The 17,063-nt window shown below is 49.7% G+C and overlaps 1 protein-coding gene, 1 long non-coding RNA gene and 1 pseudogene across 2 annotated transcripts; 2 read left to right on the top strand and 1 right to left on the bottom strand.

Moving 5' to 3' along the window:
• Nucleotides 1–814: 814 nt before the first annotated feature.
• On the top strand, nt 815–9,811 carry LOC118600394. Its single transcript, XR_004950025.1, has 3 exons — nt 815–3,500; nt 8,735–9,007; nt 9,734–9,811. It is a non-coding gene; the product is annotated as an uncharacterized LOC118600394 (long non-coding RNA).
• On the top strand, nt 5,852–7,470 carry LOC107508964 (annotated as a pseudogene).
• On the bottom strand, nt 9,779–16,099 carry KBTBD13 (kelch repeat and BTB domain containing 13). The gene is made up of 2 exons (XM_016141047.2): nt 14,504–16,099; nt 9,779–9,878 (listed from the first exon to the last, which is right to left on the bottom strand). The coding sequence occupies exon 1, from the start codon at nt 16,094–16,096 to the stop codon at nt 14,720–14,722; it is 1,377 nt and encodes a 458-aa protein (XP_015996533.2). The 5' UTR covers nt 16,097–16,099; the 3' UTR covers nt 9,779–9,878; nt 14,504–14,719.
• Nucleotides 16,100–17,063: the final 964 nt, after the last annotated feature.

Raw genomic sequence — 17,063 nt, 5'->3', positions numbered from 1 at the left:
TGATGGATACTTAGGTTGTTTCTGTATCTTAGCTATTATAAATAATCCAGAAGTGGAATTGCTGGATCATTTGGTATTTCAATTTTTAATTTTTTGAGGACCCTCCATAATGTTTTGAACAGTGGTTACACCAACTTATACTCCCACCAACTGTATACAAGGGTTCCCTTTTCTCCACATCCTTGCTGACGCTTATTTCTTGTCTTTTTGATAATAGCCATTCTGACAGAAGGTGGTTTTGATTTACATTTCCCTGATGATTAGTGATGTTGAGCATCTTTTCATGTACCTGTTGGGCATCTGTATGTCCTCTTTAGAACAATGTCTACAAAGATCTGCCTCTTTTTAAAATTAGATTTTTTTTTTTTTTTTTTTTTTTTTTTGCTATTGAGTTGTATGAGTTCTTTATATATTTCGGATATTAACTCTTTATCGAATATATGATTTGCAAATAGTTTTCCCATTCATTAGGTTGCCTTTTTGTTTCGCTGATGATTTCCTTTGCTGTACAGAAGTTTTAGTTGATATAGTCCCACTCATTTATTTTTGCTTTTGTTACTTTTGCTTTTGGTGTCATATCCAAAATATCATTGCCAAGACCTATGTCAAGGAGCTTACTGCCTATGTTTTCTTCTAGGAGTTTTATGGCTTTGGGCCTTACATTCATCTTTAATCTATTTTGAGGTAATTTTTGTGTATGGTATAATGGTTGACTTTCATTCTTTTGCATGTGGCTGTCTAGTTTTCCCAGCACTGTTTATTGAAGACTGTCCTTTTCCCATCATATGTTCTTGGCTCTTTTGTCATAAATTAATTGACTATAAATTGTCTGGGTTGATTTCTGGGCTCTCTGTTTTGTACCATCGATCTACGTGTTTTTATGCCAATATTTCTGGGGATTCTTATTCAATGTAATGGGCCCGTGGCCAGTATGTGTGACCCTCAGGGCCAGCTGATCTGGACCCCCTTCTGCTCTGACAATCTGTGGTCCTATGTCAGTCTGTCCTCATTTGAGGAATGGACAGGTTGGGAACAGTTGTGTCCAGTCACCTAAGGCTTACCCTCTGGAGGCCCTCTGGGACTGAGAGGACCAGTTGTTGTTGCCTGTGATTCAGGCGAGCAGAGGTCAGAAGCCAAGACACCTGTGCCCTGCCCTTCCCAGCTGGTCCTGTGCAAAGGCCTGCAGCAATTACAACAGAATCAAAACTTCGCACCCACTCTACCCAGCAAACATGACTGGACCTGAAGCTGAGGCCTGTAAAAAAAAAAAAAAATCTTCCACATTTCTCACAGCTTCAACCCAGAAACTTTGTTTGAACGGGTAGTGAAGACTTCTGCAGGCCTACACAGGCCTAAACAGGAAGTTTGGAGATAGAACCCAGGTTTCTTGAGGCCCATCCAGCCCCTTGGTACTTTCCACTAAGTCTTGATGCCTGGCAACTTGAAATCACATCAAAAATATTCTTTGGTCTTAAAACTTGCTTTGAATAACTTGTAGTTATTCAAAATGAAAAGCTATTTGAGAAAATCAGCAAAATATCGTAAAGTTGGTCAAAAATAAAACTGCTCTTGGAAAAGATAGTAAAGTTCAAGTCTGATTTCTAAGATGAAATATTAAATCCAAAGCAATCTGGCCTCGGTCTGCTACTTTATTAAGTCTCCAGTCGACAGGCCCCTTACTCATATCACGTGTCCTTACGCTTCTCCTCCTATCCTTCTCCCACCTGCCCCAAACTTCTCCATCCCTAGAAAACGATTGCCTGGTTCAAAAAATGAGACATTAAGACATTATTGTTAGTTTAAAACATTTTTAGAAGTGAGAACAGTGTGGTAGTTACAGGCGTGGACTCTGAAGTGAGACCTGGGCTGAAACTACAGCCCTATCATGAACTAACTGAAACTTCACACAATCTCTCTGTGCCTCAGTTCCTTATTTATAAAATATGGATACTGAAACGTCTCGACTAGGATGATTGAACAGGATGGCACATAGGAAGCTTGTGGCATAGTGTCTAGTAGTTACTTATTCATACCCTGCCTTGTTCTATAATCAGTACTACCTTTACTCTGGCCATCTTCCTCATCACTGTTATGGTTAACAAATCTCCAGCATTTACAATCTCTCCCCATCTCAGGTCAGAGAGTTTAAGAAGGTAGCTGGAGCAGATGAGTCTGGTAGTGCCACTTGGGAGAAGGACAATCTCTATAGCTAACACGAAGGGTCAGGTAGTTGCATTGGTGGCCCCTTGAAATAGCAGATGACATACTCAGCTCCCCGAAGGCAGGGTCTAGACAAGATGACCCTTGGAGAGGAAGCCAGGAGGATGGTGTAGCTGCGGCACCAGATAGTGAACCAAGGCCCGGCCGAAGGATGCAGAAGGAAGCAAGTTTTGCCTTGGTTCTCGCTCTCACTTCCGTTCTCTTATGTTCTGTCTTCTCTTCTGTGTCCCCACTATGTTCCCTCTTAGGCCCAGGGCTAGCAGGTTGAAGGAGGCCTCCTGACTCCAATGGAGGTGTTGTGGGGGTGTGCCTTAAACTATTTCATGCTTAAATCTCAAGTTCTTGGTGTGTTCCTTTCCTAGGGAAATACGCACATTGCCCTCTATCTGGCTGACCCTTCTGCCGCCTTCATGTACGGACCTTTGTGATTCTGTCGGGCACACATGGATAATCCAGGATTATCTCCCATCTCAAAATCCTGAATCATATCTGCAAAGTCCCTTTTACCATGTAAAATAACATAATTCCAGGGATTAGGACGTAGACACCTTCAGGGGACCATTATTCCACCTACCATAGAGGGGCAACACTTGACCCAAAATACTATATGACTAATGATGGAATTTCAGGCAATCATATAAGAAAGTTTTGTTGTGTTTCATATTACTCTTTATACAAGTGGCATTTCTATTTTAGAGCATAATGACAGTGGGGCAGGCCTCACCCAGAGAGGTCAGAGTCTTAGGCAAGGCTGGACCCTCCCCAGGCTCAAGCTGACACAGCTGGCTCTGCTCCCCTCTCGCCTCTGCTAGGAGCCTCTGGTGCTCTTGCTTCAACTTGAGTCAACTCCTCCTGCAGCTGACTGCATTCTCCTGGTACTGGGAGCCGGGCCAGCTGAGGGGCTGCCAGAGCCTCCTCTAGGCCCTGACCCTTCCACTCTGGGGACGGTGGAGGGGGTTGCACCCTCAGGTCACAGTTGAGAAGTCAGGAGCTTCCTCTTCCAGGACCCTTCTCTCTTCTCTGCCCACTTCTTCCATGCTTCTTCCCAGCCCCTGACCTCTAGCTGCCCTGTCTGCCTGTCTTATCTGATGATTAGAGCATTCTTTTGTTGGCCCCTGTAGGGAACATGCTTTGCCTTTTAAGAGGATTTAGGGAGAGGACAATGATTAACTCATGGGTGACTCATAAATGATGGGGTTTTAGGCCCAGTAAGAGATGGAAAAGGGAAGGGGCGACCATCCCAACTTTTCCTCTCATCTGACCATCCCTGCTGTCTCTAGGTAAGACTCATCACCAGGAGAATTTGGGCCTTTGGGGAGCTCTGGAATGTCTTTTCTAATGATGTTTGGGGGAGGTATCTAGAGCCGCTCCCTCAGTATAGAGACCTCCTGGTTTCTCAACTCTCCTCACCTGGCCCTTAGATCATAAGGGCCAGGGCTTTGTTCCCAGACATGGTATGGTCAAAGGAATGCTTTGGCAATCAGGACTCTCCCAGAAACTTTCTCTCTTATACACACACATTCCCACTGTCCTTAAAGGGAGTAAAAATTCTGATAAAGGCATTATCTGGAGTTTTGGAGTGTGTTTGCCTGCATGCCGAAGACAAGGGTGATCCTGAATGGGGCAAGAACTGACTGCTCAGCTCTAATCAAGGCAGGATCCACTCAACCACCAAATCCTTTGTTAAGCACCTACTGTGCACTCAACCTTGTGCTAGACCCTTTGAGTAGAAGCTGCCCCTGTGTTCCAGGTGCTACAGCCCAGTTGATGATCTACAACTATCACCAATAAACTATTCACTTACTAATTTTTCCACCCAGCAAAACTTTATTGCACACCAGCTGGGTACCAGGCCCTGCTGAGGTCGGGAGTGGGGAAAGGTGGGAAGAAGGATAAGAAATGGCCTGTCCTGGAGTGGAAGGTTCCCAGTGCTAGGCTGGGTGGTGTGAGTTAGCATGGCAAGTGGCTGAGAGCAGGTCAGTGCCCGTGCTGGTGATAATGCCAGTGAAAGCAGGAGGACAGGCGGGCTTTGGCCCAACAAGTGCCTGTGAGGTGGCAGTTTGCCAACTCCCCCTGTGGAACTGGGTCCTGGCCAGCTCCTCTGCTGGCTCCACTCCCAGGCCAGCATTGGGGCACCCACCCCCACCCCAACATCCCCTTCTCCTGGCAGGTGGCCCTGCCTCCTACCCACTGTCCTCCTAAACCTGTCCTTATATGGCTACCCACTCAGGAGACGTGCATTCTGTGTCCTCTGGGAAGTTGCCCACACAACGTCATCTGCTATTTTACTGCGCAAGATTTTTAACCTATGATTTTATTTTTTTGTCATTAAGAGAATGTTTTCAGGCTAAGCAGAGACATTAACTGGGTGCTGGGTGAGGGCAGAAGGATGGAGGCCAGGGAGCTGGGGAACCAGGGACACAAGGCATGGCTGAATCCCAGATTCTAAATACCCTTAGCAGCTGAACAATTCCACGAACCTCAGCAGGTACTGTGCAGGACACAGGAAGAGATGGGGGTGGGGAGGCCCTCTATCATGAGGACAGACAGATCATAAGCCACAAACTCTGGTGCAGTTAAGGTGACCTCTGAGCAGGCATGAGATCCCACACTGCGGGAGCTTGAGCCAGGCTGAGATACCAGTCCCAGCCTGGCACTAGGCGCAACCGAGCCAGGCCTTGCAAGGTGGGCAGGAGTTCTTTCCACGGAGAAGCAGAGGAAGGACATTACAGACGGCAGTCATCAGGCGTGAGACAATATGGAGCAAGAGGGAGAATGGGGAGCTCTTCAGCGTGCCTGGAAGGTGGGGTCTGGGCCTTGGAGAGTTTGGACTTGATGCTGCAGCCTAGGGGCAACAGAATAAACACAGTGGAGCCAACAGGAGTGATACAAGGGAGACCATGATGGTCAGTGCTATTTTCTGGCCACCCACCTAGAGCCTGTTTCTCCTTATTCTTAAGTGACACCTGGTAAACTTGGAGGAATTACCTTTCCTGTCACTGCTACCTGAGTGTGTTGTCAATCAAAGTGCCCTGTCCTCCCCTGGGGTCAGACCGACTCTGGCATGTAACCTGGACTCTTGAGCACACTCATTCAGGCTGTGGCCTCAGGGGGACTATAAACAGTCCCTGCTGCTGCAGACTCTTGCGGCTCCGATTGTCCTGAGACAGGTGTGCTGGTCTTTCCAGGGCGCCTGGAGCTACCAAAGTCCTTGTAATAGAATCCTGTTCTCCTTAACTATGCTGACAACCAAAGCCCCCTGCTGGACAGAACATGAGTAAAGACAGTGGCCAAATGGGACCTAAGTCCTGTCATCCCTGGAACCTAGTGAAAGGTGTAGGACAGTAAAGCAGGATGAGGAAAGTTGACTGCCACGGGGCTTGGAAGTCCTAGTTCTCACTTCAGGGAGTTATCTAATCAGGGATAATTCCTGGTCCTGTAACTGCCAAGGGGCTGCCTCTTTCATCCCATCTTGAAGCTCCGGGGGCAGGAACCAAATCTGGTTTGTCTCTCTGCTCCTCCTCCAGCCCCCTTTCCCACACAGCTTGTGGTTAGAGGAGGTTCTCAGAAGTGTTTGCTGAATGAAGAGGAAGAAAAGAAGGGAGGGTGGGAGGGAAACCCATGGGGAGTGGCCCATGTTAAAAGGTACCTATCTTCCAAAGAGGTTTCACCCAAATGCCAGGTGAAAGATGCACCAGCAGGTATTAAGGGAAGCCCTGGGTAGTTGGGATGACACTATCAGTGACGTGACTTCAAGAGACAAAGGCTGCCATGCCCCATTCCCTACTGCCTGGCCTCGCAGAGCCTGGAGGGACCACAGTGCTGGGACTGGAGTGCATAAAAGCCCCTGGTGACTGCAGGGAGGGTCCTGGTGTTAATCTGCACAAGGACCCCTAGCATCCCATGGGAGGGACAGAGGTCCAAGTTGGTTCATGACTCTGGATATGTGCTCCTTTGGGCGGCACATGAGCCCTTTTTGATGGCAGCCTGGCTGAGCAGAGACAAGTGTGGGTCACCACCCTTGAGCAGGCCAGAAGCGGTGACCACACTCTCTGTGGTGGACCAGGCTGAGCTATGAGGAGGGAGGTGGGTGCTGCTAGTTAAGAAAGCCACAACCCCTTATTCTGAGATGAGGAGCTTTGCTCTGTCCACCCCACCTCAGGCCACGTGGGGGCAGGGGCCAAGGAGATGGTTTAGTGGTAGTCGAGAGCTATTTTCAAGGTTCAAGGTAGGTTACTGCCTCTGAAGATAAGAGAAGTATTTTGAGCTCCCCCTGGGTGAGGGAGTGAGGCTCAAGAATCATAAGGATGATATTTTCTCAGTATCTGGTGAAAGGACTCACATGCCTGCCCCTTCACCTGACCTTTCCTATGCCCCGAAGATGGTACAGGATCAAGGGATTATATTCTAGAGACAATGTCTAACCAGGAAGAACAATGGAAGATGCTTTTAAGGCCAAAAGCCCCCCTTTTGGGCTCCCAATTGCAGCATGTAGTCATTAATTGCCTTCTGCATCTGAAGCCCGACCAATCGCTACTGTTAAGATAAGCTGCCACCCTCACATGAGGATAGAGAGCTTTCGGCTTTATGGACACCTGTGGGCTGGGCACTGTCCTAAGCTCCTTCTGTATACTATCTCACTTGCCTCTGCCTCCCAACAGCCCATTGGCAGATGCCATCTGAGGCTCAGAAGGGTAAACAGCTGCTCAAGATCGTGGTGAGAGAGCTATGAAGGCCTCCAGTACACTGCGAGACTACAAGGTGGTGGGGCGCTGCTTGCTCACCCCCAAATGCCACATGCCACCCCTCTACTGCATGCGTCTAACCATGTTGTTGCCAGGTCTCCCTTCTGGTATTTTGTGTCTCCTAAATAAGATGAAGAAATCTTCAGGGGAAATTGTCTACTGTGGCAGGTATTTGAGAAATGCCCCCTGTGAGTGAAGAGCTTAGCATCTGGCTGCACTACAACTCCTGCAGTGGTACCCACAACATGTGCAGGGAGTACCATGACCGGACCACTGCAGGTACTGTCACCCAGTGCTACCGAGACATGGGGGCCTGGCACTGTGCCTGCGCGCACCCAATCCAGATCATGAAGGTGGAGGAGATTGCAGCTAGCAAATGCCGCCGCCAAACGGCAGTCAAGCAGTTTTACAACTCCAAGATCAAGTTCCCGCTGCCCCGCAGGGTCCTGCATTGTCCGCACAAGCCACATACTTCACCACCAGGTGGCCCAACACCTTTTTTTAAATGCAGGGCCTCCCTGTCCCCTGGTCCGCTCAAATAAACTCCTTAGTAAAACTAGGGTGCTCAGGAAAAATAAAAAGAATCTAGAAAGTCTAAGCTAGAACCTAGAGCATTCCAATTCCCTTCATCATAGACCTGTACACATGTTCCCTCATCTGACCACATAGCAAACGTGTGCACAAGACACGGGCTATCACCTTCAGTGACAGATGCAAAGTGGGGCTCAGAGAAGTAGTGTAGCCAGCCCCAAACTGCCCAGCAGATGGAGTGAGGATCTCAAGGCTCCTCTGTCTATCTTGTAAAACCCCTGGTTAGATGTGGTAAAGGCCAAGTCTGGCCAGGGCAGTAGGGAACCAGGTCCTACCTAGTGGCGGGGTCTGCAGACCTGCCTGGTCCCCCACCCACCACCACTTGAGAGAGGGCAGAATAAGTTGTGCTCCCTGGAGCGCATGCATCTGGTTCTGTTTCCATTCCCAGCCACTCCTCAAAGAGCTTTTAAAGGTCACTTTTTTCCCCTCAAATTCAAGTGGCTTAGGAGGCAAGGCCCTAGCTTCCGGTCACTGAGGTACCACCCCTTCTGGTAAGACATTCCTCTGGTTCCCATCACTGTATAATCAGGCCAAGGGACTGAGAAAGACATTTTCAGTATTCCTTGCTGTGCCCAAACTGAACCACTCAGTGACAGATGCCCAGAGAGATGACGGCCAGAGGGGACAGGACATGTATCTTGGCAGGAAAAGAGATGACACGCTCAAATTGGGTCATTTCAGGAGAATTGAAGAAAGAGGCTATCCACAAAGGATGGAAGGCTACTGCAGGGGTAGTGTAATGCTAGTGACAGTGGGGCTCTCACCTCATCTATACCTGGAGTTGGGGGCACCACCACCTGGAGACTGAGAGCGCTGTACAGAAAGGGCCACCTGATAGGAGCTGTGACTCTGGATAGTAGTTAAAAAAAAAGTTAGTGTAAGGCAGCCCTGCAGGGAGGGAGCAGAGAACGAAATCCCCTGGCCACCCACTCCTCCCCACCCTACCTTCTGCTGGAGCCTCCCATTGGGAGCCAAGGTCAGAAAGCCCAATGATATAACCCAAAAGGGCAGTCTCCTGGGGCACAGAGCAGATGGGGAGAGTGGATCTGGAGGAGACAGACAGGAGCCATGCAGCACAGGGCAGGGTGAGGGGCTTGCTATTGGAATGTGGGAAGCATGGTATCTGTCTTCTATATTTACCATCTCAAATACTTGTTCTGGCTCTCCACTTCCTACAGAGTGAGGCCCAAGTTCTCAGCCTGGCATTCAAGGTTCTCCACACTCAGACTCCAACCTACCTCCCTACTGGGAGAGCCATAGGTACTTCACAAAATCTATCATCTGCACAATTTCTGCATAAGATAAATCTCATCAGCAGCAGCATTTTACGCAAAAACCAGTTTGCCCAAGATGACACAGCTGGAAAATGATGGAGCTGGAATATGAATCTAGGTCCCCTGCCACCAAAGCCGATGCTTACCTATTCTGCCATCCTGTCTCCTCACTCAGTGGTAAGTGCATGGACTGCAGGGGTGAAGTATAGCTCATTCAACCTGTGCCTGCTTCATAGAAAGGGTCTCAATAAAGGGGGTAAGGTGAGAATTAAAGAAAAGTAGAAAGGTAGATGGAAGGTGAGCATAACATATGCTGGCCTCTAGGTTCTCATTTCACTCTCATAACTGTCAGAGCCAGGTTTTGACTCCAAAGCCAGCTGATTATCTGGCAGGCAGAGCTGGCCTCTACGGAGTAGTGCCTACAAGATCCTCGGTCCTTTGTTTCCACCTTAACCCAATGCTATATCCCTCTTAGAGCACCTGAAATTCCCTGTGTTAATCACATCTGGAGTTAGGCACATCTATGGAAGGCCCGTGTTAGAATGAAAATATGTTGCTGGAAAGAGAAGGGTACTGGGCCAATGGCATCAGGCTGCCCTTGGAGTTGTCAAAGTTTGTGTGTCACACGTGTGTGTGTGTGTGTGTGTGAGAGAGAGAGAGAGAGAGAGAGAGAGAGAGAGAGAGAGAGAGAGAGAGAGAGAGGAGAGAGAGAGACACTCAAAGGGCCCAGGCACCCACATACCAAATTAGGGAGCAACTCTTTTGTCTATATCTGCTGAATGAAAGCAGAGTGTTAAAAGAATGGGACACAAGAAGGATGAGACTTACTGGAAAAAATAAGGATGGAGGTCTGGAATCAGGAGGGAAGGTCTGATGGGTCACTTTGAGAAACCTCCCTCATAGGTATCCTGGAAGGTAGCACAAGAGATGCGGCAAGGTGTGGTGAGAAGAAAATTCTAGAACCATGGGTTTGAGCTTGGGGTGGTCTGCTGCATTGCTGTGTATCTCCAGGTGAGTTTCTTGCCCCACTTTGACTTCCCTTTCCTCCCTGTAAAAAGAGAGGGGTTGGATGAGATGCTTACACCCTGCTTCAAGACCCTGCCGCTTTACGCAAGGCCCCCTTTACCTTTTGTTAGCTGCTGAGACCCAGGAGAGAGGGGCTCCCTCTGTTTGTGCTTCCCCACTCCAGCTAGGGCATAACCATGAGTGCTTCAGAGGACACTGCCGGGATTAGTCCTGGGAGACCCCCTCCATCGGGGCCCCATATCTCGTGCCCATAGACCTTCACGCTCTGAGCTGGCTTGTCTGCCCACAGCTGTGTCTCCCACCAGCACAGTTAATTTGCTGCTGTTCTTGGGAAGTGACAGCAACTTGAAGCAAAGCAATTAGGATGAAAAAGAGGCCCAGCTGCTTGGGGCCAAAGGAAAATAAACAGACCAGCCCTGTGTGTATTCCATGGCCAAGAGGAGCAATTCTTCACAGAGTGATTAGCACTTCCAATTCCAGTCTCCTCCCCTCCACTGAAGGCAGAGAAGTAACCTATGAGCTGCTGCTGTTCCCAGATCCCATTCTTCCCAGAGTGTAGGGACCTGACAGCTCATCACCTTCTCGTGAAGGCCCAATCACCTGGCCACACTCACCCCCTGCAGAAATGATACCCTCTCCTCTGAACTCCAACAGCTTCTCTCTATGGCGTTTTCTTTTGATTGATCCATTAGTTCATTCTTCCAACATCCATTGAGCACCATTTATTTGTTCATTTAGTCAATATTTATTGAGCCCCTACTATGTTCTAGTCACTGTTCCAGGTTCTGGCCGATGCAACAGTGAACAAATAGAAACCTGTGCTTTCACGAAGTTCAGTTTTAGTAGGAGGAAGAAACAGTAAACAAGTAAAAATATAGCATGGGAGATGATGCTAGATGCTATGGAGGAAAGTGAAGCAAGAAAAAGAATTAGAGAATACAGAGAAGGGAGAGGTAGGTTTTAAGTAGGATAGTCAGGAAGGGCCTCAGAATGAAAGTGACATCTGAGCAAAGGCCTGTAAGACATGGGGACTGAGCCAGGTGACCAAGTGAGGGAGGTGTGCTGGCAGAGGGACATCATGCAAGAGCCCTGAGGTGGACTATGCCCTGTGTGTTTGAATTGCAATGAGGCTCAGATAAGTGATGAGGGAAGAAGTTAGAAAGGGAATGGGGCAGGGGATCCTGAAAGGACTTTGGCTTTCACTCAGGCAAGATGAGCCACCCAAGTGTCTGAGTGGAGGAGCAACAAAGTCTGGCTGGCGTTTCATTCAGCTGGCTTTAGCTGTCACATGAGCAGATCGAAGGGAGGCAAGCTGGGAAGCAGGCCCTGGGTGAAGTGTGAGAAGGTCAGGCTTCTCCTGCCTCTGTTGGCCAAGCTAGATAAGCAGAATAGGATAATTTCCAGGGGAGGGGCAAGGAGATAATTTCCAGAATCAGGGTCAAGGAGATAGTTTGTGGACTACTGGAGAGAACTTCAGAGAGTTGGGCTGCAGGGCTGTCTTAGAGGTTCAGGAAAATGCTCCTTGCTATGTTAAGTGCGCTCTCTCTCTCTCTCTCTCTCTCTGTGTGTGTGTGTGTGTGTGTGTGTATAGATTTCTCTGGAAAGACAGACTTCTCAGAATAGGCCTCTGGACTAAGACAGGGAGATTTCTTTACCTGCAAACCAGGCAGGGTAAGCATTCCTGCCTAGTGTGGTGTGTTGTGGGAAAAAATGGAACCTGACCTGTGAGGCCAGAGGAGAAAGTGGACTGGATTATGAAAACTTCCCCCATACTTCATGAGAGGGAAAGAGTAACTGTGAAAGTGCAAACACCCCCCCAGGGCCTTAACCATTCATTAACACCCTTGTGAAGTGTGCTATTTGTCAGTCAACCAGCTAGATTCTAAGGCAAGAGAACCCAAGACAGTGAATTTTCCTATTGGCAGAAGAGGGAAAGGGTGGGGTGCAGTGAAGTGATGGACCCCAAGAAGAGATGCAGAGAGAAGGGTAACAGAGGGGAGTGTTAAGGAGAGGAGGCAGAAATACCCTGTCGCAGAATGTCAGCCAAGCAGAAAGGCAGCAACAGCAAGTGGCCCTGGGTTCAAAGCCAGGCTCTGCTACTTCCTAGTTGTGCCTCTTCCAATCTCATAACCTTTGGGTGTTTTGGGTTTTACGTTTGTTTGGTTTTTTTGTTTTGTTTTGTTTTTAAGAAGAAAGTGGGAGTGTTGCAGAGCTGCCTACCACTTAAAATTCTTACAAAACTTAAATAAGTCAACTGTGGGAAAGTTCTCTGTGAACACTGTGTTATTATTATGCACAAAAGACATATCAGAAAGGGCTGCTCTGGATCAAGGAATGACCAAACCTTAGGAGCTAGCAGGCCCCATCTGGGCTGGTCCATGCAGCCAGCTGCAAAAGCCAACAAACATGAAGCTCTGTGGGTTGAGAGAGCAAATGACCTGATAGATCTTGAGATTGCAAGTCTCAGGGTGGTCAGCACTGGAGTGAGCAAGGAGGAGAGCATTCTGTACCATTGTTATATAGGCAAAAGGAGGACTGCGTATCCTTTCAATGTCTTTCTGGGGAAGAACTGAACAGCTGAGAGTTATATAATTCTCTAGGGAAATGTACCTTTGTTCTACAGTTTACTACTGATTAGGGGCCTGAATTTGCAATGTTACATGCTAACATGTAGCTGCATGTATAAGTAGGTATGTGCATGTAATTGGTGCAAAAGATTTTAGTCTAGTAGAGAACCACAAAAATCTGGTTTTATTGCCCTGTAAGACATTAACCATCTTCATTTCTTACCTTTGCAAACTTACTTCAATATGTCTTTTTCTAATGAAATATACAAATATCAGTCTCTCAAATGCTCCTTTGATGAACCAGCTTTACTAGTCTCCTGGTTCCCTTATTAATGAGTTAAATAATTCTCTGATATGTGATAAAAATTATACTTTGACAGAACTGAAAAATGAGGACTTTGCCATATTTTGGAATGAGCCTGTGGCTTTGAGCCAGTCACTCAGCCTCTGAGCCTTGCATATTTCATCTGCCACAGGGAGAAGGTACCCTACTCCCAGGGTGGAGGTAGGGCTGCAGTGGGAAGACAGACATGAAGTACTTTGCACATCACTCACAGGATGCAAAAGTCAGGATTTATTGTTATGACTCATCAGATTAGGCTATTTCAGAGCTAGAAGGTCCCAGGCTTCTGGAGGCAGTGTTCTCCAAGGCTTGGGACATAGGTCAGGGGAAAAGGTAGCTAGGGCAGCCCTGACACTAGCCACCATGTCCAGAAGGTGCCATGCTGATGCTGCTGATGCTGCACTCTCCAGCTGTGATAAGGCCAGGATTTCCCATGGGCCTCAGATCCTAGAGGATAGAGACCATTTAGGACCACTCAGAGAAATCTGCCCAAGGGCATGGAAAGACTGGAGGGCTGGGTGGGTGCCTGACCAGGAACCAGTAGGAACAAGAGTCTTCATCTGACACCAGATCCCTAACTAGTGGCCTCTACAGCCTGGGTTCTTTCAGGACCTCATCATATTATTTTGTAAGAGGGAAAGTGCCCCAACTCAGTTAACAACATAAGATCTCTGCCCTTGCTATCCGCATATGTGCCTGGCTACACACACACACACACACACACACACACACACACACACACACACACACACAGAATGATGTCAGTCAGAGGTCCAATAAGCAATGCAGACAGCCAAGGTCAGAAACGGCCAATCGTGCACAGAGGAAATAGGTACAGAGCCAAAAGAAAGAGAGGAAGAGGAAAGGCATTCCAGGCTCAGGGAATATCAGGAACAGAGGCTAGAAAAGAATTAACCTATAGAATGTGAGGGAAGGATAAGATGAGGCAGTTAGACCTGGCCAGGATTGGCTCATACCCTTGAATGACCTAAAGTCATGGAAGTTAATAGTCCACTTCCCCTGGGGCAATGGCAAAAAAAAAAAAAAAAAAAAAAAAAAAAAGTAGGCAAGGAGCTTACAACTGGGTTCTCCCCTGCAGGTCCATATCCCATAAGAGGGCATGGGAACCCTTTCTCCCTCACAAATCTCACTCCAGTTTCAGCTCAGTTGTCTCTTCAAGCCCGCCCAGCCTTGCCCCCTCCCCAAATGCCTCCATCCACAGCTGCTCTGCTTTAAAGGCTGGGTTCACAGAGACTGTTTCCATCTGCTTCATCCTTCCCCACCTCTCCTCTTCTAAGCTCGCTTTCTGCCATGTGAACCTTCCTTTTGAGCAGCTAATTATCCTGCATGTCTTCTTCATATAGTTAGTACACTCCTTCCTGGAGTTATGTATTTTTCCTCTCCCTTCTTTTCCTTTTGCCCTGATTTCTTCAGTACTTTTAATTTTTGCATGGGTCAAGACACATATAAACTTTCTATTGTCCTGTAACTGTTCTGTTAAGGGTTTTTCTGGGCTAGATGCTAAGTTTTGTGGACCTGTTTGGCAACTATGGACCACGTTACAGCTAGCGTTGTGCTGGGCACCCAGTAGGTGCCTAATTCTTGCCTACTGATTGGCAGTTTGATTAATACCACTTAACCCACTCCCCGCCATGATCAATTATTGGCCCATTCACACACAAACCTAGATTATTGAAATCCTACCCCCTTATCCCTTCCACTGACATTGTGACCCACCAGCTCTCAGCAGAGCCCAAGCAATTTGAGGGCTTAGACTCCAGTATTCATTGCTCCTTGAGTTTTTTGGACCTGGTCACACCACCGGAAGACACGAAATCCGGAAGTCTCAACCAGGAAGAGAGAAGCTCCCGCTGCTCCTAAAGCCAGTTTCATAGATCCAGCCATAGCTCAGGGAAGACTCCGGTTGTCTCCTCCTACAGCTCAGCCCAGAAGTCACAGTTCAGGTGTTGTTGAGGCCACAGGGCTCGGAGCACCAGGAGGCAGCCTCAGGAGAAAAGTCTGCAAGGAGCCGGGTCGTGGGAAGCCGGCCTTCTCCCTGAGCAGTCGCCAGGTGCTGCCCTCGATGGCATAGAGCAGTGTGAACATGCGGTTGACAGTATAGACAGTGTCACCACGCACGACTGCCGTAAACAGCGCTCCTTTGCTGTTGACAAACTGGCCGGGCAGCGCTGTCCACTGGCCCGTGGCCAGGTTGAGGCAGTCGATGGCACAGTGTAGGAAGTCGTCAGATGGTCCGTTGCGAACCACATAGAGACTGTCACGGTGGGCCACCATGCAGTGGCCATAGCTCTGCGGGCGCCGCAGCTCGGCCACCGGTAGCCACATGTCGTCCCGCGCCGTGTACTCCACCACGGCCGTGGTGTCGGCCGGCCGCCACAGACACACAAAAAGGCGACCACACGCCTGGGCGCAAGGCACGCCGGCAGCTGGCTGCGGCAGGTCGGCCACGAAGCTCCAGCAGCCCGTGGCCGGGTCGTAGCGCTCCACGGAGCTCATGGGCATCCTCTGGAACTCGCCGCCGATGGCGTAGAGGTGGCCATCGAAGCCGGCCAGCGCCGTGTCGTAGCGCGGTTGGTGCGGGCTGGGGAACTCGCACCACGTTCCGCCTTCGGGGTCATAGCAGAAGCCGAGTTCCACCACCTCCTTGCTGGCACCCCGCACGCCCCCCACGATGTAGAGCTTGTTGCCCAGCGTGGCCACGCCGGCCAGCAGCGTGCTGGCTTCCAGGGGCAGCGCGGCTAGCGTGCGCCACGCGTCCTCCTCCTCGTCCAGGTAGCACACCGTCCGCGACTCGTCCTCCAGGAAGCCGGGAGCGGGCGTGTGCGTGCTCACCGCCACGTAGCTGCTGGGCCGCAGCGCCGCCACATAGGCCTGGGCCTCGGGCAGCACCAGCTCGGCCGCCAGTTCGCGCGCGCCGTCGCAGATGAAGAGAGCCGCGCTGTGGAACACGTCGCGCAGGCCGAAGGCGGCGGCCGCGTCGCACAGCAACGCGCAGTTGTCAGACGTGAGGCTGTGCTCCAGGAAGCGCGCCAGCGCCGGCGCCTGCAGGAAGGCGGCGCACTCCACGGCCTGCAGCAGCTCGTCGGCGCCCGCCAGCGCCGGCCGCTCGCCGCGAAGCACCTGCAGCGTGGTGCGGAAGCCGCCGGGGCTCAGCGCTTGCAGACGCACCTCGGCCGCGCGCGCCTCCTGCATGCCGGAGCGGAAGAGGCCGCGGAAGAAGCCACAGTGCTCCACCAGCAGGGCCTGGTCGGCCTGGAAGAGCTGGCCGTCCACCCACACCAGCACCGGGGCCTCAGGGCCCCGTGGCATGACGAGTCGGAGGGGCAGAGGCCACCGCTGGAGGCCTGGATTCAGCGGCCACCTACTCTAGGGCTCAGCGGAAAAAAAACTTCCAGGGCGATATAAATATCTCCCTGGCTAAAGATAGTATGGCTCATGTGATGTGGTGGCTAGCAGGTTGGATGGCCGCGGGCCAGAAGGCATCCGGAGACCTAAGGGGTCACTCACTTTCGTATGGGAAATGATAAGTGACCCTATACTGATCCCCTACTGTATGTCAGGCACTGTGAGGGATGCTTACAAAGATAACCCAATTAACCTGCCATAAACCATCTATATGCCCTTGTACTTTTAAGAGAAAATAGAAAATATTGATCAGCGTTTGTTTTGCAGCCAGTCATTGCGGATGCCGTATGCATCCTGAGCAGCAGCAAGAGTGGCCCCTCCAAGCTCCTTCCCTAGAAACTACACTCAACATCTCAACATCAAGCCCCTATAGCTCTGAACTGGGTCTGTGAGCATTCGTGCTTTATCTTGGCTTATTTTCTGCATCCATTAGCAAGATGCGTCTCTAAGGTGATTGCTGCTTTGGTTTACAAAAGGTTTCTTATAGACGCTCTACTTAGGGATAATAGGAGAAACCTGTATTGGGATAGTGTCTGTAAAACGTTCGCAATGAGGCTCAGAGAATTCACATGACTTGTCCAGGGTTATTAACTGGGAAGAAGCAAGGATGAGATTAATACCTAGCCCACCCCATCAGCTGGTGGGGTGAGGGGATTCTTGGGCACTGGAATGAGAAGTCAGAGGTGGGGCAAATAGAGTGAGCCAGGCTGGGGCCCAGAACAGAGTTCTAACTTGGCCAGGGCTTCTGTCCCTGACTCTGGACTAGTCCAATCTCTTTTTGAGCTTGGATTTCCTTCTTTGTAAAAATGGGAGGGTAGCAGGTAGGCATCTGATAAGACCCTGAACGTGGAAGTATGTCCTGACTTGGGAT

This window comes from Rousettus aegyptiacus, unplaced genomic scaffold, assembly GCF_014176215.1.
Source record: "Rousettus aegyptiacus isolate mRouAeg1 unplaced genomic scaffold, mRouAeg1.p scaffold_m13_p_3, whole genome shotgun sequence".
Classification (NCBI taxonomy): Eukaryota; Metazoa; Chordata; class Mammalia; order Chiroptera; family Pteropodidae; genus Rousettus; species Rousettus aegyptiacus.
The sequence above is the reverse complement of the archived record's forward strand: the minus strand, read 5'-3'. Positions and strand labels throughout refer to the sequence as shown.

Coding starts and splice junctions, on each gene's coding strand:
- KBTBD13 (XM_016141047.2), bottom strand. CDS start 16,096: ATGCCACGGGGCCCTGAGGCCCCGGTGCTGGTGTGGGTGGACGGCCAG.